This window comes from Platalea leucorodia (assembly GCF_965183815.1).
Source record: "Platalea leucorodia genome assembly, contig: HAP1_HAP1_SCAFFOLD_295, whole genome shotgun sequence".
NCBI classification, from domain to species: Eukaryota; Metazoa; Chordata; class Aves; order Pelecaniformes; family Threskiornithidae; genus Platalea; species Platalea leucorodia.
The window spans coordinates 70,343-92,704 of NW_028121279.1; the positions used below are offsets into that span (position 1 = coordinate 70,343).

Genomic DNA, 22,362 nt, shown 5'->3' on the forward strand with positions numbered 1-22,362 from the left:
GGGGTGGGGTTCCTGCCTGTCTGGGATTTCTCAGGACATCTTCATATTGACAGTGAGAAGGGGGGGAGTTGAATCAAGCCCTTCCACAGGACATGTCTAAATCTGAGTAGATGAATCCCATCCTTCCTGTTCTCTGGGCTGTCTAGCAGAGAACTGTGAAAGCTAGTCTGATAGGGCCAGCCCCTCCGGAAAAAAAAGAAAAAGTAGATTGTTCTCCAGAAGAAGGGTACCTGAGCTGGGCCTCACCTTCCCAAATTTTTTAAAACAGAAATCATTACTTTCCATTTCTTTCCTTCTCCTAATCTGACCCCCCTCCAGCCCCCCTCCCCCAATGTAATTACGTATTTGTTTCCCACTGGCTGACTTCAATATTGCAACCTGAGTCCTCCTGTTTTCTTCTTTCTTGCAAAAGAGAGTGAGGTCATGCTCATGGGCCCTGACTGAGAACATCCACCCCCAGCAGCAGGTTTTCCCCATTTCCGAGGCTGAGGCATGCGCACAAGATGGAAATGTCTCCATCACCCCTGATTTGCGCAAGGGCCTTCAGCCCTGACATACTCCCACAACACACTTATTCCTCCTCCACCCACAGACGTAAATCCCTTCCCACTTCCAGGCTCAAATCATGGCTGCAATAATTTGATGCACTTCAGAAGAGGCCTTGAGCTTCCTGGATCTTCTTGGTGCTTATGGCAATGTTCCTGGCTCCCTCCAGATTTGATGGACTTCCTGTCTATAACAAGGGCTTTCTGACAAGCTTTTATGAAATGTTTGTTTTTCCGTCATTCCTGTGTGTGGAAAGAGTAGACACAGAAAAGAAAGAAATAGCCACCAAAACGGATGCTGAGTGAAGTGCCAGTAAGAACCAGGTGAGGCACCCCCCTGGCTGTGGCTTCCTGGCAAGAAGTCTGTCCTGAGAAGGGGATCCAGCCTCTGCCACTCTGGAGTGGGGAATCAGCAGTGTCCATGCCACCTGGCAGAGACTGTCTGTCCAAGCACAGTTACTGTCTTGTCAGCTTTGAGCGCGAGCTTGAAAATGCTTGGCTGCAGGGGTAGTGCCTGTGGGATTATCAGTGCTCCAAAAGAGCAGTCCTTCCAGGTCTTTCTTGAGCAAGAACGGGAGAGTCATTGCTGAGGATGGGTTTTGGGGCCATGTGTGCAAAGCACAATGGATGAGCAGCCCATCCCCTTAACTCCACTCAACCACTCCAGAAGGTCACAGTGACTGTGCTCTGGTTTTGATTCCCCGTTTAACCCTCTCTGCTAGGCAGGGGCTCAGCAGGGAAAAATCTATGGCACTGGGCAACACAATTGCCCCAGCTGTACCAGCGTGAGGACACCATCCCTGCATGTGGTCAAGCCTTTGGGTTAACAGCCGAGCACGCTCACCCACCCTGCCACAGGGACCCCAGCCAGGGCTGTCCCCGGGCACTGCTTTGCTGTCAGGACAGACATCAGTGCTGAAGGAATGGGAAGGTTCCTGAGCCCAACGCCCATCCCCAGCCCCATGGAGATGGAAGCCTGATGTTCACCTCACCTGCAGGGCTGCTGGGGAACAGAGGGGTGCAGGGGGAGGCCCGGTGTCTGGAGGAGGGGGTATAAGATTTCTGCCTCCATGTGCCCTCCACAGCATGCCCTGGGATGCCATTGGAGCCTGGGGGCACATCAGTCCAGGGAGGGCATTTCCCTCACCCTGTTGCACTGCTGCTGCTGTGGAGCAGGGGACAGATGTGGCACAGACAGCTATTGCTCTGGGTGGCAGAGGAGGCTCCTCTCCATTGACCCATCCTGGAGTGGGCCAGAGTGTGGGAGCAGCACCTGCAGCCAGAGCCTCCTTCTGCCCCATTGCCCTGCAGAGACTTTGAAGGGGCAGTGCTCTGCAGTGCAGCCCTGTGCCAGGATCAGGCCCCAGCAGAGAGGCAGTCCCAACTTGCCCCACATCACAAGGATTCAAGTGCTGTTTGCTGCAGAGGGTCCCTGGGCACCCAGGGGAATACAGGACTTATCACGGGCACATCACAGGAGGAGAGTGCCTCTCCTGCTGGCAGGTGTCAAGGGGATGTAGCTCAGTGGCAGAGCACCTGCTTTGCATGTGGGAGGTCCTGGGTTCAATCCCCAGCATCTCCAGGGGTACTTTTGCCCTGACTCCCCAGCCTCAGGCAGGTGCGGGCTGGAGCTCGGGCACTGGTCCTCTCCAGGCCCTGTGGACCTGCCCTGCCCACCCAGGGCTTGCCTGTGAAGTGAGGAGGGCTGTGGGTGCTGGCTCTGCTGAGCCCCCTCTTGGAGGAGAAGCAGGCAGCTGTGCTGGACCTGAGCTCAGGTCACTGCCCTGCACCACAGACCCACCCCACCGCCCAGGGACAATGCTTGGCAGCAGAGTGTGGGGAGACCTCAGGGAGGGGAGAGGTGTCAGCAGCACACTAGGAATCATTTCTGGCTGCACTGAGAGATGTGGTGTGAGGGTGCTGGTCCAGCCCAGGTGTCCTTTGGGACCAGGGCCGCACTGCCCTGGTGGCTCTCCAGGGATAAGGGTCTGACATTGTCCTGTCTCCAGCTGGAGATCCCATACCACATGGGAAGCACTCCTCTGTGCCTGCAGGTAGGGCTGTCTGAGTTGGACGAGCCTGGGCAGGGCTGTGGGACTCCCAGCTGGAGGAATGACATTTCTTATCCTGACCCTGTCTCCAAGTCCTTCTCCTTCCACCATCACCACTGGCTTAAGCAGAGCCTCAGCTCAGGGCACCTGCAACTGCTGAGGTCAGGCACAGCCCTGCAGAGCTGGGGTTGGTGGGGCCAGTGCCCACCTCTTGTTCCTGGGGTGTTTGGTGTCTCTCGATGCTGCGCTGGTGGGATCAGGGAGGCACAGGCCTGTCCACAGCCGTGCACAGGCGGGAAGGGCCAGATGGTGCCTTGGCTGCTCCGCCAGCTAAAGCACCTGCAACCAAACTGGTGTGTGAGACACAGCCTTTCACTGCAGGGTGCTCAGCCCCTGGGAACAGTGAGCCCAAACTAAGAGAAATAAGGCTGCTCTCCTGTTGGCTTTTCACAGCCGTGCTCTGCCCAGTGTGGGGCAGCAGTGCTGAGAGTTGGGGGTCTCACTGTGACCCCCCTCAGGTAGGTCCTCAGGAGCTGCAGGAGCAAGCACAGATCTGGGGCACAGTGACAATCCTACTTTGCAGTAGAGAACAGACCCCGCCCACAGGGCCAGACTGTTCAGGTCCCAAAATGCCATGAAATGAGACCTTTCTGCTCAGCTCTGCTGCTCCCTCAAGCACACCAGGCCTGTAGCTTACCTCCCTGAGGAAGAGGAGGCAAACCTGTACCAGGTGCCAGAGTAAGGGAGAAATATGATACCTGTGGGAGGGCAGAGGTGGTGGGGAGGTGCCATGGGACAGGCACTGGGCTCTTCTCCCTGGTCCCCACTTGGGGCACCTGGAGTCTGCAGGTCAATGTCCATACTGCCCATAGGACCCACCATCCTGTGTTCAGAAGATAACACTCCCCTCTTCTTCTTTACTTCACTTTTATACCTTATTTCTCTGAGATGCAAGGCTGGAGCTTATCGCAGTGGGAGTTTTCCAGGGGATGGAGGCTTTTTTTTCATGCCCATGCATATCACCCATCACCGTGGGAGTCTCACCCTGGGAACACTGCTCTCCCGTGGGGGGCTGCCAGCAGGAAGGCTCCAGGGTATGGAGCAGAGGGATGTGTGAGCCTGGGCTTCCTCCAGATCCCCCCAGGGTCCTCCCAGGGGTGGAGGAGCTCCCAGCAGGGAATGGGGCAATGTGGAAGTGGGAGAGGATGTTGGTGACAACCGCCTCCTGTCCTCTTCTCCTCTAGGGCCAGATCCTGCTGTTGGCAGCAGTACTGAGCTGCAGCAACTCCCCACAGGGAGCCAACCCACCTTCTAGCCTGCAGCAGAGGAGCCTTTCAGGGAAGAGCTGGAGGGGTGTGCACACCCACCAGTGGGAGCAGGGAAGGCAGTCTAGGCTCCAGGTCCTGCCCAAGTGTCAAACTCTTCTCCCCGCCTGTCTCCTGTGTAAGAGGTTATTCTGTCCATGGGCGCAGGGGCTGGTGAAAGCCCCAGCCAAGGGAGAGGGACCCGGGCTCAGCTCCCGGCACCACCTGTTTTAGGGGAGGGACACAAAATCTCCTCTGCCATGGGAATGTGCCCACATGAGCATCCTCCTGCATGGGCCCTTCTCCAGGCCAGGGCCTAGACCACGGCTTTTGGCTGCAGCACACATCTCATGGGGATCCTTTCTCCATCCCCTGGCCCTCCAACAGCGCTGAGGGAAAGATGCCCCCATCCCCCCTGCTCCCATCCCTCCTGTACCTGCACACAAGTACTGCCCCAACACAAATCCAAACTGACACCCCTGGTAAGGCAGCAGGAGGGCAGGGGTGGGGGTTGGAGGGGAGCAGGAGGAGGGGGTCCCAGGGCTGCCATAGGGCCTTACAGCCCCTGCTCAGGAAGAAGGCAGCTCTGTGCCTGTGACAAGAGTGCTCGGGGGTCTGTGAGGGCCCAAGGCAGCAGGAACAGCCCATGGAGACTGGGGTCCTGGCAGAGCATGAGGAGAGGGAATTCCAGCCCTGTGTGTCCCAGAAAGTGGCTCTGCACCCTGTGCTGGGGCAGTCTGGAGCAGAGCTGCCTCTTAACCATTGTTAGAGCCATTTTGACTAGAAACTGCCTGTGGCCAGCAGGATGGAAATGGCTCTGTCAGCAGGATTATTCCCCAGGCACCAGGGGCTCTCGCAGCCCCACAGCCTGACCACGAGCCTGCTGTCCCTGAGACGCGCCCCTTCCCTACCACTGTGTCTTTGTTCTCTGCTCCCCCTGATCAGCCTCAGGGAGATGACCCGACACCTGGGCAGGCAAGCAGCAGCTCTGGGTCAAAGCCCCCAGAGACTTTTAATAGGAACAAATATGGATGCACAGTGTGAAAATGGGAATAAAAATAGAGGAAACTCCCAGCCATTTCTGCAGCCCGTGGTAAAGGGAGACGGTTCCCTGGTGCTCACAGCTCTCCCAGCTGCACAGGCCTCTCCTCCCTCCTGCCTGCACCCAGCTGCGCAGCAGGGATGGGCTCTCCTGGCCTGGGGCTCAGGGACTGTTGGGCACCAAGCTCCGCTGTCACAGCCTTTGAGTCCTCACGGGGATGTGCCAGAGACACCTCTTCAGCATCATCATAGCCCATGCTCCCCAGGGACACGGACGAGGTGTCTCCTTCAGCTCCAGGGACCCCAGCACTTCTCCGGGAGCGCAGGCTGCTCCCTGCAAACAGCAAGGCAGGACATCGCAGTTTGCCCCATGGGGTCTGTACATCACCTTCCTCCCCACTCCTCACCACATTCAGCTCCTTCTCCCACCCCAAGTCCCTCCAAGGAAAACTCCTGGGTCAGGTTCCCCCTTCCCAGGAGCTTTGGGTGTCAGTTCGGTAGTGGCTTGGGTGGCACCAGGGATGGTACCCCAGGAACCAGCAGCGCTATGTTTCCCTCTCACCTCTGAATGCATCCCTGGGCCCTGCTCTCTCCTCTGGTGCCCCGGGCATTTCCCAAGCTCCCTGCCCAGGGGCAGCATCATCCCCAGGGTCAGAAACCTCCCTGGCATCATCATAGCCATCCCCTGGGTCACCTCCGGGCAGGACAAGAACATCTGAAAGGAGAGGGGTGCTGGTGACAGCGAGAAGACACATCCTGCAGAGCAGAGGACGGGAGGATGCACAGGGACACAGGGCTCACACACTGGTGTTGGCAGCACCACAGGAGACCCCCATGTCCTCCCCATCTGTGATGGTGACACTCTGTGACACCTCTATCCACCACATGGCTTCAGGGAGATCAGCCCCTTCCTGCCTCCATTACCTGGTGCTGATCCCACACCATCCTCCTCCTCGCTGTCCCCAGGGGAGGGCTGCAGCTGGGTCAGGGACTCCTCTGAATAGGAGCCTGGCGAGATGCACAGCGGGTGTTAGGGAGCGAGCCCCACGGACCTGTCTCATGGTCAGCGCTGCTGGGGAAGGGGGACCCACAGAGCTGGGGCTGCATGGGGAGGAGGGCTGGGAATCACCCTGCTCCCCCAGGACAAACACCATCTCAAAGGTGCTCCCAGAGCTGCCCTAGCGCAGCCCTTCCCTCACTCCTCGGGTGTCACATGGGGTGCAGGGGCAGGAAGAGAGGGGCTGTCCAGCTGGGATGGGCAAAGCTGGTTGGGAGGAAGCTCCTCTCCCGGGCCCAGGACCTGGATGCTCTCCCCACAGACCACACAGCCCCAGCGCTGCAGGGACCATGGGCTGGGAGGCTTCAGGGGATCAGCCCTGTGTTGGGGCCAGGGGAAAGGGTCCTGCAGATGGGCCTGCAGGGAGGACCCACACCCACCTGAGCGACCAAACCTTGCCTGCTTCTCCCACACTGGGCTGTAACCAATCTCCTCATACACGGCCTCGGGGAAGAGCTCCTGAGCCCTCCTGGAGCCTGGGGACAGAGGCAGGGCTGGCAGAAGGACAGGCAGAGGGGCGATGGGACCCCACTGTGCTCCCCCAAACCTGTTCCTTTGGCCAGCCCAGGACTGGTCCGACAGCACAGCCCCACTGCTCTGTCCAGGCACGGCTGCCACATCCCCAGTGAGGGCAACATTGCTGTGGAGATTATCTGGGGCAGCGCCACCCTCACATCATCCTTTTGGAGACAGCACTCATGCCCCTCTGGCCCCTGCGTCATTCCCCCCTTGTCTGACCTTGGAGCAGCTCCCATGTTTCCTCGCCACCTGGAGCTGCCCCTTATCTGCCCCATGGGCCTATAGCAGGGCCCCTGCCCTGCCGGGGGATGGACAAGGATGGGCAGGGCTGGGCAGAGGGACAGCTTGGGGGCCTGACACCATGGAGATGGACTCTACTGCCCCATGCTCCTTCTGCCAACTCCCTTGCCCCAGAGCCCCCTCCAGCACTACCCAGAGCACTGCCAGCCTTGGCCATCTCCATTCTGCCATTTCTCTCCTTGCCCCATCACTACCTCCCCCCTCCTCTGGGCTCTCTCCACCCCTTGCTGCTGGTGCCCCATGGCCAGGCAGTCAATGGGGTGGTGCATGGGACAGGTGGTAGCACACAGTCTCATCCCCCCAGCTCTGCCTGTGCCCCTCAGTGACACCCCGCAGCACCCCACAGCCCTTCCAGGAGGCATGGTCCCTGGGACAGCTACGGAAGGACCCACCTCTGCGCCCAGCCCTGGCGCTTAGCACTTGCCCAGGCAGGAGGGCCAGGAGCAGGCAGAGAAGGGCCCCCAGGATGATGCAGATGATGACGGGCACTGAGACTCTCCTGCTTCTTGTCAAACGATTTCGGGTAGGATCTGCATGGGCAAGAACATGGAAGGGGCAACACCAGGCCTGGGAGAGGTGGGGGCAGCACCAGTCCTGACTCCCATCACTCAAGGCAGCAGAGGGTGGAGGACCCCAGGGCTGAGTAATGGGGAAGCTTCCACCCTGCTGAGGAAATTACAGCCCTCCCCAACTCTCCCACCACCACCCCAGTGCCTCCTCCTGGCAGTTTCACACCCCAGCAAGGAGCCCCTTCCATCCAGCTGTGGGTCACAGCCTGGTGCTGGAGATACCCAGCCTCGGGCGGGAGGACAAGTTACCTGCTCGGGGTGGGGATGCTGCTGTCCTGGCTGGAGCTGCAGAGGAGGAAAAGGAGAGCTGGGCTGAGAGGACGGGTGTGCGGGTACTGGGGAGCCTCCTTCCCAACACGCCCTGGGTGTGTCTGGAGATGTCCCCGACACATCCCACCCAAACTGCCCCTCCAGTAGTGCTAGAAAGGGAGGCCGGGACAGGGCCCGCGGCCTCTGCTCTGGGCGGCAGGCAGGATGGCACAGGCAGCCCAGGGGACAGCCCTGGGGCTGCAGGGCCCCCCAGGCAGTGGCCTGAGGACACCCAGCTCCACTGAGGCTGCTCCCCACCTGGCGCCAGGCTCCTGCACTCTGCAGGAATGGTCTCGCTCTTGGGAGGTCAGGGGTCATGCCAGGACCAAGTGGGTGAACGGCCTTCTCTAGCTCCCTGCCAACACCTGAACATGAGGTCCCAGCCCTGCCACTCACCTGAGCAGCGCACAGCAGCGTCTTCCTTATGCCGGCAAGCACCGCCATCCCCGGGCCGGGCCCAGCAGTCCTGCAGGGACAGCTCCGTCCCCCGGCACTCCACCTGCTCCAGCCAGATGGGGTCTTGCCCCATCCCAAATGCAGCCTCATTCAGGGCAAGACAGTTTAATAAGTGGAGGAGTGGATCTCACAGCAGGAGATCGATGCCCAGCCTGTCTCTGAGCAAAGGATATTTTGGAGAACACACCCTCCTCCCCAGTTTTATTGCTGACCGTGACATCATATGGCATGGAATATTGATTTGGTCAGCTGGGGTCAGCTATCCTGGCTTTCGTCCTCATTGTCAGGGCAGAGCGAGAAACAGAGAAGGCCTTGATGCTGTGCACGCACTGCTCAGCAATAGCTACAATGTCGGTGTGCTGTCAAAGCTGTTTTGGCCACCAAGGCAAAGCACAGCACCACAGGGGCTGCTAAGAAGAAAATTAACTTCATCCCAGCCAGACCCAGTAAAATCTCTACCCCTTATTCCATACTGTGTGCATCCTGCTCAGCTCCTACAGTATTCAATACATTTCCATCCACCAGCACCACTCCCTTCCCCATCCTTTGACAGGACATAGACACAGGATGCTGGGTTTGCCTGGTCTGGCTCAGGTGGACCTGGACAAGTCCCAGCACACTCCTGACTTCTCCCCTCACTCAGTCAGCCAAGGCTTTTTGAAGCATTCAGTCAGATTATCAACCTCAGGACAAGGAATCACATGTATCACGAGCCCACACCCCACACTGGTCTTACAGGTAGCTGTCAGATCCCCCACAACCCTGGGGAAAGGGAGTTCCCCACCAGCACCCTTCCCCTCTCTTTGGCACCTCAAAATCCAGTTTTCTGTTCATGGGCTCATTGGCTAGTTCCTCTCGCTCACATGGGCTTTGCTCAGATCCTCTGTGAGTCTTTTCCATATGGTCCCCATGCACATATTCTTCTGAAGTTGGCATTTTGTCCTTTTTTTTTATTAAGTTCGCAGACAGCGTTGCCTGTGTCTTGCAGCAGAGAGAAAAGCTGAGAGTCTTCCCCAGTTCACCCTGCGTGGCCATCCTGCTGGGCCGGGCTGGGATGCGGGAGCCTCCTAGGTTGGTTCACAGCACTGGGCTCTTCTTTGTATGCTGACAGGATTTGTGCCAAGGGCCCCTTGGTGGCCTCCTGGGAGGGGGCCATAGCCCTCGGGCATGTTCCAGCTTGGCTGTGTCCTCACCACGCTCCTGAAGTTCCCCCCACCCCAGACATCTCTGGGCTGCTTCTGCAGCCTGGCAAAGTGGGGGACCTCGACCCACCCTTGTACTTTGTTTTCTATTCACATTTAAACTCTGATTGTTCCTTCCGGTAGCTCTTATTAAAGAAGGTTTTATCCATTTTATAGCTATGTTGCAATGGCTATATAGATTCAATTTCTCTGCCTTTATAAATGTTTACATATATCTATATAAATGCATACACATGTATATTTTTATTGAGGTATATGTTTTTGAAATACTGTCTCTAATCATAAATAAATAAAAATATAGTTATACTTATTTGTACACTCAGTTTTAGATATATTTCTAAAAATGTATCTATTGTACATAAATGTACATTTTTTTCTATCCGAGCATGTCCTTGTCCAAAGGAGGCAGGCAGCCAATCAAAGGGCTGCATGGGAGCACATGGGTCTGATGGTGTCAAAGAAATGGCTGCCAGCCAACCACAGTGCAGTATGAGAACCCGTGGGGAATGAGGCTGTCACAAGTGGTGGCCTCCCTGTACGTAATGACAGGGGGCTTCCCTTGCCGACTGCTTCTGGGCGCAGCGGGAGGGGAGGCTCCTCTTGCCAGCCAATCACAGGATTTCCTGAGAAGATGTGGGTTTGATGCTCTCAAGCAATTGCTGTCAGCCAATCACAGAGCAGTGTGATGTTTAAGATCATGGCAGCTCACTGTCATAAAATGGTGGCACCACATCATAAAATGGCACCACCACGCCCCAAATGGCAGCCTAAACAAAATGGTGGCCAAAACAAAATGGCAGCCCTGGTGTATGCAGGGGAAGAGCCTTCTAGGTCAGATGTACTTCCAGGTCAACCAGAAGGGGTGGCTGCTCCTTCCAGCCAATCACAACCAAGCACGTGACCAGTAGAGGGGAGTGCCTTCCGGGGCAAATGGCCCCTGAGGCAGCTGGGAAGGGGCGGGACTTCTGCTGGCAGCTGGTGGGCGGGGCATGGCACGTGTCTGCCCTCCGGTGGCGGTGGTGCCTGTGCTCCTGGCGTGTTCCAGGGCCATGACCCAAACGAGCACAAGGAAGGCTCGTGGTGAGGTAAAAATGCTCCTTTGAACCGCTGTCAGAGAACGGGTCACTGCGGTGTCAGAGCTTCAGTGTCTGTGCCTGACGTGAGAACTTTCCCGCCTCCCTGTGCTTCCAGGCTGCACAACCCTTCTCCAAAAAACTGCTGCGGGACCCTCCTGGGTCTCGTGGGAAAATGTGCACGACTGTGCTGAGGATCCCCTGGGAGCAGGGACAGCACAAAGCCTTTTCCGTGTGCCTCCTCCCCTGGCCGTGGTCTCCCTCTTTATCAGCACCTGAAGGCCCCCTCCATCTCCTCCCCATCCCTGGGTCTGGTGGTGGCAGCTCTGTACTCAGTGGTGCCTCCAGCAGTGACCCCCTCATCTACAGCATGAGGAACCACGAGCTCAAGGGTGGAATCATCATTACATGAAAGTTTCTGCAATAGTGATCAACTCTCCATCTCTCTCCACAAACGACTCCCAGGATATCCCATCCAAACCTGGTGCTTTGGTGTATTATCATTATTTTTGTCATTATCATTTAACTTTACCATTATTGTTACTTGTGGTTATGGTGTTCCTAGAGAAATGTTTGGATTTGTCTCGCTTCTCCAGAGGCATGAACCTGCTCTGTCTCACCTGGAGCCTGGGTAAGAGTGTGTCTAACACCGGGGCGGAGCTGACTGCCCCATAGCCTCTCTGTAATAAAACGGGATCTCCCCCGTGCAGTGGGGAGATGAGCAGCAGTCATCCCCATCCAGCTGGAGCTGCCCCACACCCTGAGCAGCAAGGCCAGTGTGGAGTCGCCCTGTGACCCCAGGCACCACAGCCAAATCACCCTGCAGAGCAGCATCGCCAGCTCGGGGCCCTGCAGGGGTGGTGGGGAGGGGGCGAGGAACAGCCAGGTAGATGGGAGGAGGGTTAGGGAGAGATCAGAGCAGAGATGACCTGGGCTGGAAATTGCCTCAGAGACAAAAATACCAGCGTTCACCTAATCCAAGACAATGCCCAGGGTGTGGGTCCCCTAAAGCATGGTCATGGTGCAGAGCCAGAAGTCCTTGCTGTCCGGGAGCTCCACCAGGCCTGGGAAGCGGATGAAGAAGGACTGGTGCTCACGACTGCGCATCCCTTCATGCCATTGCCCCTCCTCAAGGGTGGCATCGAAAGGGAGGCTGGGACCTTGCATCAGGGCTTGCCCTGAAGGAAGCATGACTCAACCCAGAGTTCCCCTCAGTCCCTAGCCAGGCAGGGCTGTCACCCCAGTCAGTGCAATTGCTCCAGGCACCCAAGAGACAGGCTGGGTTTGGAGATGCAGGGCAGCCAGGATTGACCGCAGCACTCCCAGTAGCCTCTCTGCAGCCAGAGCAGCTCTCCACAGCTGGGAGGAGATGCGCTGCTGCTTTCTCCATGGTCAGGGCTCTTTGGGGGCTGTAGCCACTGGCACTGCCTGCTGGGAAGCCCAGACCTAGTTCTGAGCCCCGGTGCCCTGCACCACAGCTCTTAGTACCTCCCCTCCCATGCCACCATCCTCTCTCAGAAGCACCACCAAGTGCATTACTCCTTGGCAGGTATGCAGAGGAGCTGCTGGAGGTCTTCTCTGCTCCCCCATGCTGCCCCCAGCTCTCTCTCAGTGTCAGCCCACAGGCACTGCCACATTCCCTCCCTGTTAGGTGCTGGGTGTCTCCACATGCCCTCCTCTGAGCCCATGCAGGGATCCCCAGGGTGTCTCTCTCCTTGGAGCTGTCCACCAATGCCTGGCGGTGCAGTCGCAGGGGATCCCGGTGTTGCCACACTTGGAGAGAAGGTTGTGATTGTCCTTGGTCAGAGTAGGCATGAGGATCTGTCTAGCAGTCAGGAGGGAAAGAAGAGGACAAGAGACAAGGAGAACAAGAAGCAGGAGGGGGATTTTCAAATGAGGTTTAAGGAAAAAAACCCCACAGCTTTATAGTTGCTTAGTGTTGGGTCTGGGGCCCAGAGATTTCCAAAACTCAAGGGGAGAAAACACTGACCAGCCTGATCTAAGGGACAAGCTCTCCCTGCTCAGAGCAGATTGTGGCACTAGAGACCTCCATTGGTTCCTTCTGACTCTTCTTCGCGGTATCTGTGGAGATTGGTCTAGTCTGGTCTAGACTAGGGCACCTGCTGGGGTTGCCCAATACAGGGTGCAGCTGGGTTTGGAATATCTCCATGGATGGAGACTCCACAACCTCTCTGGACAACCTGTTCCAGTGATCCACCACCCTCACAGGAGAAAAGTGTTTTCTTGTGTTGAGACGGAAGCTCCTGTGCTTCCGTTTCTACCCATTGTCTGTCACTGGGCACCACGGAGAAAAGTCTGGCTCCCTCTTCTTCATGCCCTCCCATCAGGTGTTGATACACATTGATAAGATCCCCATGAGCCTTCCCTTCTCCAGGCTAAAAAGTCCCAGCTCTCTCAGCTTCTCCTCCTGAAGGATGCTTGTGTGCCTTCATCATCTTTGTGGCCCTTTGCTGGACTCGTTCCAGTAAGTTGATGTCTCTCTTGTACGGGGCAGCCCAGCACTGGACATAGTGCTCCAGATGTGGCCTCACCAGCGCTGGCTAGAGGGGCAGGATCACCTCTCTCGACCTGCTGGTCAACCTCTCCTGAATGCGGCCCAGGAGGCTGTCGGCCTGCTTTGCCACACAGCCACACTGCTGGCTCGTGGTCAGCTTGTTGTCCACCAGGACCCCCAGATCCTTCTCTAGAAACCTGCTTTCCAGCCAGCCGTCCCCCAGCCTGTCCTGGTCCACGGGGTCCTTCCTGCCCAGGGGCAGGACTCTGTGTTTCCCTTTGTTGAACTTCATGAGGTTCCTCTCTGCCCAGTTCTCCAGCCTGCCCAGGTCCTTCTGAGCAGCAGTGCAACCAGCTGGTGTATCAGCCACTCCTCCCAATTTTAGATCATCCACAAACTTGCTCAGGATGCCCTTGGTCCCACCACAGAGAACTGTAATGAAAGGCTGAATAAAATGGGACCCAGTATCAACCCTTGGGCTACCCCACTGGTGATTATCCTCCAGCTGGACTTTGTGCCACTGGACACAACCCTCAGGGACTCAGTCAGTTTTCAGGCCCTCTCATTTTCCACTTAGCCAGTCCATACTTGCTCAGCTTGTCTATAGGGGTAGAATGGGAGACAGGCTGACAGCTCCCTGCATCCTCTTTCTTGCTCTGCTTCAAGATAAGGTTTCCATTTGCTTTCTTCCAGTCCTCAGGAACCTCACCAAATCCCCTTGAGCTTTCAAACATGATTTCAGGTCACCTTGCAAGGACATCAGCCATCTTCCTCAGCACTCATGAGTGCATCCCCTCAGGTCCCAAGGACTTATGCATGTGCGGTTTGTTTCAGTGTTCCCTAAGCTGAGACTCCTGCACCAAGGGGAAGTCTTCCTTGCTCCTTGCCTCTGGTCTTGGCGGCCTGGGATTCCTGAAGGTTGGTCTTACCAGTAAATGCAGAGAGGAAGAAGACGTGGAGTACCTTGACCTCTTCTGTGTTCTCTGTCACCAGGGTCCCACCCCATCTAGCAGCAGGCCCACATTTTCCTGAGCCTTCCTTTTGCTGCTGGCATCATTGTTAAATCCTTTCTTGATGCCCTTCATGTCCAGACGGAATTACTAGATTGAGATCGAGATGGGCTTTGGCTTTCCTAACACCCTCTCTGAATGCTCGGGAGGTTCTTGGTGCCCTCCAGAAACCTCCTGAGTGTCTTGTGCCCTGCTGTGCTGCCCCTCTGGCAGATGTCCAGCTGGGTAATGTCCCCCACGAGGACCAGGGCCTGCAAATGAGAAGCTGCTTCTACTTGTCGGAAGAAGGCCTCATCTGTTGCTTCTTCCTAGTACAGTTGGTCCACAGCAGACATCAACTACAACATTACCCATGGTAATGTTGGTCTGCCCACTAATCCTGATCCATCGGCTCTCATCTGGCTCCTCACCTGTCACTAGCAGAGCTCCATGCTTTCCTTCTGCTCGCCCACAGACAGGGCACCTTCCCCTCCTCACTGACCTGCCCCATCCTTCCTAAAGAGGCAGCTTCCATCCATGGCCACGCTCCAGTGGTGTGAACTATCTGACCATGTCTCTGATACCTAAGTGAGATTACAGCTCAAGAACTGCCCACAGACTCCTGATTCCTCCTGTTTGCTCCCCAAGCCGTCTGCATTCCTGTGCAGGCCCATCAGAGGTGTGCCCAGCCATGCTGATTCCCTGCTGAGACTGAGGGCTACTTGACAGGTGCCCACAAACAGCCCTGGTTGTACCCTTTGCTTCACCTCCAACTTTCTTATTCCCTGTTTCCCCCCTCCCAAGTTCTTCCCTTTGGTCATCCTCAATCCCTCTCATTCAAGAAGCCCACCCCTGATTCCCCTTTACCCGCTGGCCCTGGCTTTGCTTGCCTGTTGCCCTCCTTTGGTGTTTCTGGGCTGGCAGCATTGGGAATTCCTACCTTGGTCAGCAAGGCCGTTAAACTACTACCTCCTTTTGTTATCCATCATGGCCTTCAATTCCTCATGCTGTCATCTTGTTAGAGGCACCACAGGACAGGATGAGCCACCTACACGCACACGTGAACAGCTGACACAAGGAAGATTCAGTTCATGGGGACCCTGGGAAACTCTGGGATTTGGCCAACAGAAAGCTCATCAAGTTTGACAAGGAGAAGTGGCCAGTCCTGCATCAGGGGAAGAATAACCCCATGTATCAGGGCAAGCTTGGAGCTGACCAGCTGAGGAGTGACCCTGCGGAGAAGGCCGTGGTCGCTACAAGGGATGCAATAGGAGCCAGTGGAGCATGCTGACCATGAGTAAGGCCAGCTGCACACGGGGCTGAATTAGGATGAGCGAGACCACCCAGAGAAGGGGAGTTACCTTGACTCAGCGCTGTTGTGGCCACATCTGAAATAATCTGTCCTGGTGTGGGGCTCCATGTTCTGCAGGAGTGGGGAGGAACTGGAGAAGGTCCAGAGGTGGCCTGCCAAGCTGGGGTGAAGGGGCTGAATCACATGGCTTGTGTGGAGAGACCGAGGGACCTGGGCTGCTTTGGCCTCATGGCATAGAGGCCAAGGACAAGGTTGTAGGAGCCTGCAGTCGCTTGAGAGGTGGTTTCAGGGAGGATGAAGATTTCCTTTGTAGAGGAAACAGCACAAGGAAGGAAAAGCTTTGGAGTCTGAGCCTGGGCATGAGGAAGATGAAATGTCACTTGAAGGGTAGTGGTGTGGTGCAACCGGTCACTGGTGGTGGTGGTGTCTGTGATCAGCCCGTGGCTTTCTGTTTCAGAGAGAGATATTGGTACAGGCAGGGACATGGGAGGATGAGAACAAGGTGGGGAAGTGGATCGTGTGTCTACAGCCTGCAGGGAAACAGGCACAGGCGTGGGACAGCGTAGGACATCCTGGGGTGGAGATGGCCAACGACGACAGCCATACAAGAACTGCTTTTGACAGAGAGATAGGAAGGGATAGATATAAATGCCATGAAGGAGCTGATGAAAGAGTGAATTTGACTCCTGAAAGATGGGGCGAGCTTCTAAGTCCCTGAAGCTCAAAGCAGCGACGAGATAATTGGGAGGCATCTGAATGAACAAAAAGCAGGGGGAGGGGGGAGCCTGGAGAGAAATGGGAAGGGCAAATGTCCCGCTACCTCTGCTGAGAAGATGCCCTTAGACATGGCCATTTAATCAAGAGAGGTGGGAAGACCTGAAAGATAAAGGAGATTGAATACACAGCGTAATATAATAGATAGAGCAGCCATAATGCAAGTACAGGAGATCAATATTTTTTCTCCTATGATTAATGCACTCCCTGCAAATTCCCACTCTGGCATGATGGGAAAACCCTGCCACTATATTAAAAGTACTCAACTGTTTCAGCTGGTGAAAATGGGCTCCTATTTTTTTCTCAGTGTTGCAGATTTCTTCACCTTTCCAGGCAGACCTTGTTTGCCTGACCATAAAACATCCAGGGGGCGTTTAGAGTCCTCCGTGTACCTGAGGTGTTTGCCTGGGGCTGGCAGCTCTCAGGCAGGACGTGTGGGAGAGCAGAGCCCCTCGGGATCTGCAGGCAGAGGCTGGGCAGGGGGTTCCCAGGGCATCTGTACTGGCAGGAGGTGTCTGTGTCCCTGTAGCTGAAGGCATTTGGGTCCTACATCCAACCACAATAAAATTTAAAAGCTGAAAAGTGTTTTCAAATATTTTCTTTGCTTTGCAGCTTTCTGTTTAATTCTTTGTTTTACGTTTACTGACATTTTCTAAACATTTTTCTTTTCAGGCTAGCAGCATTTAAAAAACAAGGTCATTTTGTGTCTTGCCCAGAGCCCTGTGCCCCCAAGACAGTTCCTGCCCAGGACTGTCAGCGATACCCCTCAGTCTTTGCCGAGAGAGAGTCACACTGGGGTATCGGCCTCTTTTCGCTGGCTGAGATGTTAGTTTAGGTGGTCACATACAGCACAGGAAGATTCCTGCCCCATAAACATTTGCTCTGTGGTTCTCAGAGAAGGGGCCTGACACCATAGGATCAGTTCAAGTTGGAGGGGACCTCGGGAGTTCTGCAGTCCAACCTGCCAGAAAAAAAAGGGTCAGACCAGGTTGTTCATGGCTTGATCCAGTCTGACTTTGGAAACCTCCAAGGATGGAGTCTGCACAGCATCTCTGGGTGACCTGCTCCAACGCTTGGCTCAGCTCACACTGAAACAGACTTTCCTTATCTGCAGGCTTAATCTCTCCTCTTTCACCTCCCACCCCCTGTCTTTTGCCCTCCCACCATGCCCCATGGTGAAAAGCCTGTCTCTCTATTCTCCATCAAGTCCTTGTAGGTACTGGCAGGCCACAGTGAGCTCCTCTCAGCCTTCATTTCCCCAGGCTGGACAGGCTCATCTCCCTCAGCCTCTCCTCAGGGGAAAGGTGCTCCAGTCCCTGACCATCTTGGAGGTCCTTTGCTTCAAGCAGAGGGATTCAAGCACTGAGCCCAGCAGGAGGCTGGAAATGGCCAAACAGGACAATTCACCCATAAACTTGGGGTGTGCTGCCAGTGCTGGAAATGGCCAGGGAGAAAGGCTGGGCGGTTACAAATGCCCTGGGGCACCTGCCCCAACTCTCCATGGCACCAAAAGCACAGAGCAGCCTCCTCTCTCCTGCGTCTGCAAGTCTCAGCTCCCTTCCACGAGCCCTGGCTCTGCAGCACCAACCCCTGGTGTGAGTCCTCACCCTGCAAGGTCGGACAGCTCAGCTAACTTCAGTGCGTTCCTCTCCTGAGCAATTCCCAGCCCAGCCCAGTCCCTCTCTGGCTCTCCCCGTCACTCCCCACCCCCTACGCATCTCCCCCCTGTCCAGCCCAGAAAAGCAGCCCATTCTGGGCTGACCCCATGGCAGTGCCCATTGATGAGTACTGCAGAGCTCTGCACACTCAACCCCACAGCCCCAGCCCCTCTGAAGGTCACAGTAGCTCCTGGGAGGCAGAGAGGTGTGTCAGCCTCCCCATCAGCCCCAGGGCTGAGGGCCAGCCATGGCATGAGGAGTTGGAAGCCAGTGGCTGCTCCTGTCTCCAAGACATCCTTATTGTCCACTGCCAGCAAGCCCCTCTGTGCCAGCCCCTCTCCCAGGAAAAGACTCCTGGCCCAGGGGATCCTCAGGCTGCTCCGGCTGCCCAAGCAATAGAAAAGCCTGCCCGAGCTGGTGCATTCAGAAATAGATTTCTCTTTGCCATTTATAACGCTCTGGAAGCACAGAGGTGCTTCTTTGCTCTTCTCCAGGCATGTCCCTGCCCCCAGAGAGCCTTTCACCAGGGAAGTTTGTCCATGCTGGCCTGACCTGCCACTCCTACCCCCTCCCCGTGCTCTCCACAGGGCCCCAAGCTGTTGGTACGGCTCTGCAGAGCGAGTGGGCTGTGGTGCCTGAAAGCCATGGGGTGATGTCCCAGGCAGATCCCTGTTGATCATTCACCATCTCCGGGGGAACTGGGCACCCACAGGTGAAGGCTCAGCCCAGGCCCATTCTCTAACACATTGCCCCATGCCCTCCTCTCCCCATCCCATGGAGAAGCCAAGCAAAGCAACACGGCATTGTGGGGGCAGTTTCTTCAGCCTGACCTCAGCTTTGGCAGAAGAGCCCAACCTCCAGACACCAGCATTGAGGAAATCCCCTTTTATTCCAGAGATGCGACATGGGAGGCGAGCTGTACCATTGTGCCAGCCACATGTGAACAGGCCTCTGGGTCAGACAGGCTGGGTTCAGGCCTCTGGTGAAGCAGAGTGGATGCAGGCATGGACAGTCACGGTTATCACAGATAAATTGCCCAAAGCGCAGGAGGTTCTGGAGCTGAATTTGAAATCACTTCTGAAGAGACACAAGCTTGTTAATGCTGCTGAAAAGAGCTGATTGAATCAGCTTCTTCAATGTGTCTTTAACCTCCTGGTTCCTCATGCTGTAGATGAGGGGGTTCACTGCTGGAGGCACCACTGAGTACAGAACTGCCACCACCAGATCCAGCGATGGGGAGGAGATGGAGGGAGGCTTCAGGTAGGCAAACATGGCAGTGCTGATAAACAGGGAGACCACGGCCAGGTGAGGGAGGCATGTGGAAAAGGCTTTGTGCTGTCCGTGCTCAGAAGGGCTCTTCAGCACAGCCCTGAAGATCTGCACATAGGACAGCACAATGAAAACAAAACACCCAAATTCCACAAAGATACTAACCATGATAACCCAAACTTCCCTGAGGTAGGCATCTGAGCAGGAGAGCTTGAGGATCTGGGGGATTTCACAGAAGAACTGGTTTATGGCATTGCCTTGGCAGAGTGGGAGTGAAAATGTATTTGCCGTGTGCAGCACAGCACAGAGACACCCACTGCCCCAGGCAGCTGCTGCCATGTGGACACAAGCTCTGCTGCCCAGGAGGGTCCCGTAGTGCAGGGGTTTGCAGATGGCAATGTAGCGGTCATAGGACATGATGGTGAGAATAGAAAACTCTGCTGACATCAAAAAGACAAACAGAAAGACCTGGGCAGCACATCCTGAGTAGGAGATGGCCCTGGTGTCCCACAGGGAATTGACCATGGCTTTGGGCGCAGTGGTGGAAATGGAGCCCAGGTCAAGGAAGGCGAGGTTGAGGAGGAAGAAATACATCGGGGTGTGGAGGTGGCGGTCGCAGGCTATGGCGGTGATGATGAGGCCGTTGCCCAGGAGGGCAGCCAGGTAGATGCCCAGGAAGAGCCAGAAGTGCAAGAGCTGCAGCTCCCATGTGTCTGCGAATGCCAGGAGGAGGAACTCGGTGATGGAGCTGGCATTGGACATTTGCTGCCTCTGGGCATGGGGAGCCGTGCAAGGAGGAAAGGTCAATTGACAAGTTAGGGGAGACTTTTCTGAGCAAAACTAAAAGCCATTTCCTACAGACCCTCCCCTTGCTGCACACAAACACGCATAAACACACACAAATTTCCCTTTTCTAGGAGACCTTCCTTCAGCTCCATGGCTGAAGCTGTGGTTTGTGCTGGTTGAATGTGCCGTGAGGAGCTGGGCCTCTGACCTCTGGCTGCCGAGGTGTCAGCCCCGCTGTGCAGCAGTGAGTTCATGGGAACGGTGGAAGCAGGGTCCAGTCCTGGTGTTCAGCTTTGTCAGATGAAACCTCCCCTAAAACAGAAGGGCTTGTCAGCATCTGCACTCCCCGTGCTAAGGAGTGAGGACTGCAGAAGGCAGACTGAAAGTATTTTTTTAAAAAGAATTTACCCCCTCTTGCTTGAGGATTGTTTTGGGATGTCAGAAACCCTCAGTATTTCTGTTGCACTCAGGGAGAACAGAGCAAATCCTGCAAGGCAAGAGGATTGCCTTGGGATTAGAGCAGAGTGAGGGGAGCTGGTCTGTCCCTCAGTCCGAGAGGCCGTGGCCTTGCACCTTTCTGAGATTGAGGGCGATCACACTGCTATGTTCCTGTGAAAAGCCAGCAGACACTGCTGAGAGCACAGGGATCCAGTGCAGACCACTAAATGTCCCACCCTTTCTCAAGGTCTCAGCAGCCCACTTGTAGCCAAGGACACACATGGCTCATTTCACCAACCCAAGAGCATTTCCTTGGCCATTGCATCTCCGTGCTTCTCCACAGGGCTTTCAGGTAACACAAAGATGCTATGGGACAGATTTGCCTTCTGGAGGGCAGCTCACAGCTTGGAAGGATACCTCGAGGAGATGCCTCAGTTTTTTCATGATGGTATCTCACTAAGGGCAAACCAGCTCATGCCCCAGCCCCACAGCCTGCATTGTCCACAGCCTCACAGATGAGAGGAAGGCTGGGACACTTGTTCCCAGGGACACACCTACACGAAAGGCCCCACAAGATCAGTGTGTGACTCTGCAGCTGAAACTGCCACCCCCAGAGAGCGTGACAGCAAGACCAGGACAACAAGAGCAATCACACAGACAAGTGGAGAAAGAAGGAAAAATACAGGGAGGTTCTGGCTGAGAGAGGCCAAGGCAGAGGCATTGGGGCACTCAGACAGCGTTCCCCTTCCCCAGCTGTGCACGCCACCTCCCAGACCCCAACATTGCCGGGCAGCTGCTCTCAGCCCCTGCGCTCTGCAGAGGGAACTGGGCCCGTGGCTGCAGAGCTGCACCACGGCTCTGCTGGAGCTCTGGCTGCAGAGGAGGTGGTTCATGGCTTGGACCCCCCAGCCCTGAGGGCAGAGGCTGGGCTGGGTGGGAGAGGAGGCAAGGGGGCTTGCTCAGAGGCAGGGGTCTGCATTGGGGGGGATGATACGGAGTTTTCTGAATTCTCCCTCCCACAACATTGCTCTTTTAAGTAAGTTTCCTCTCATTCCCTGATCGTAATGCTGCTGCCTGGAGATTTTCCTCCTGGGAAGTGATTCCCTGTGCCATGTCTTTTCCCTGTCAGAGCTCACAGACCCCATGCCAACCTCTGTGCACTCCCCTTGGCCCTACAGAAACCTGCCTGTTTGCAGGGCACTGGCTGGGCACATGTTCGTGTTGGGAGGTTCAGAAGGGCAGGTCAGAACAGCCCTGATGGTGCAGCAGAGGTGATGCTGCTGCTGTCCCTAGGCAGAGGAGGGGCTGAAGGCACTTTAGGAAGCTGTTAGATGACCTACTGGCCACTCCAAGTTACAGCTCAGGAGTCTCAATGACTTGTCCAAACTTGACAGGTCCTTTTCTGTTTCTCTTTCCCTTCCCCAGCCCCACCCCTGCTCCTATTCCCTGCCCTCAGAATAGGGAACTGAAAACACAGGCTTGGGAAATCTCTTTATAGCAAACTCTGCCTTGACCTTCTGTGTGTGTGCTGCACCCCTGGCTGCACACACACATTCACCCCCTGCAGCTGTCCCGGGAGAAGGCAGCTGTGATGCCCTGTCCCTCTGAGGGCGCAGCAGGGAAGCCCTGCTGTGCAGCACGTCCTTCTCCTCTACACTAGAGAAACTGGGGCAGTCCTCCTGACTCTGGGATGTGCCAGCTTTTGGAGATCTTTCCACCAGCTGCAGATACATTGCCCTTCCTGCAGGTACTTACCACGTAGAGGGCTGCGAAGATTTCTCCCCCAGTGAGCTCTCAACTTCCCTTACACCCCAGACTGCCTTTAAGCTCTCCCTGCCCTGCTCCTCTCCCCTTGGTGCCTGCAGGCAGTGCCCTCAGCCCTGCTGCGCTTTGCAGAGCTGCTGCTCCTGGGCAGAGCTGTTTCCCATGAGCTCCCTGTGTCCCAGGAGCCCAGCCCAGCTCAGCAGCAGAGGACCAGCCCAAGGTGGCAATTTCTCTGCCCCCTCTGGGCTGCCTTCAGGTGTCCCTGGGGCTCCAGGGGAACCTGCTGTGAAACAGGCTGAAGGCATCGCTGATGTTCCCTCCCTCAGCTGGGGAGAGACACTTCTTTCCAGCAGTGGCATTTCCCTGCTGAGAGACAGAGTTAGGTGCAAATATCAGCTTTTCTTGGCCCATCATTAGACAGGACATGAGAC

General features: G+C 56.0%; 1 protein-coding gene across 1 annotated transcript; it reads right to left on the minus strand.

The window, feature by feature from the left end:
* Nucleotides 1-18,745: 18,745 nt before the first annotated feature.
* LOC309604004 (olfactory receptor 14C36-like) lies at nucleotides 18,746-19,705 on the minus strand (the record flags this gene model as incomplete). Its single annotated transcript, XM_082338869.1, has 1 exon — nucleotides 18,746-19,705. The coding sequence occupies one exon, from the start codon at nucleotides 19,703-19,705 to the stop codon at nucleotides 18,746-18,748; it is 960 nt and encodes a 319-aa protein (XP_082194995.1).
* Between the last annotated feature and the right edge of the window lie 2,657 nt (nucleotides 19,706-22,362).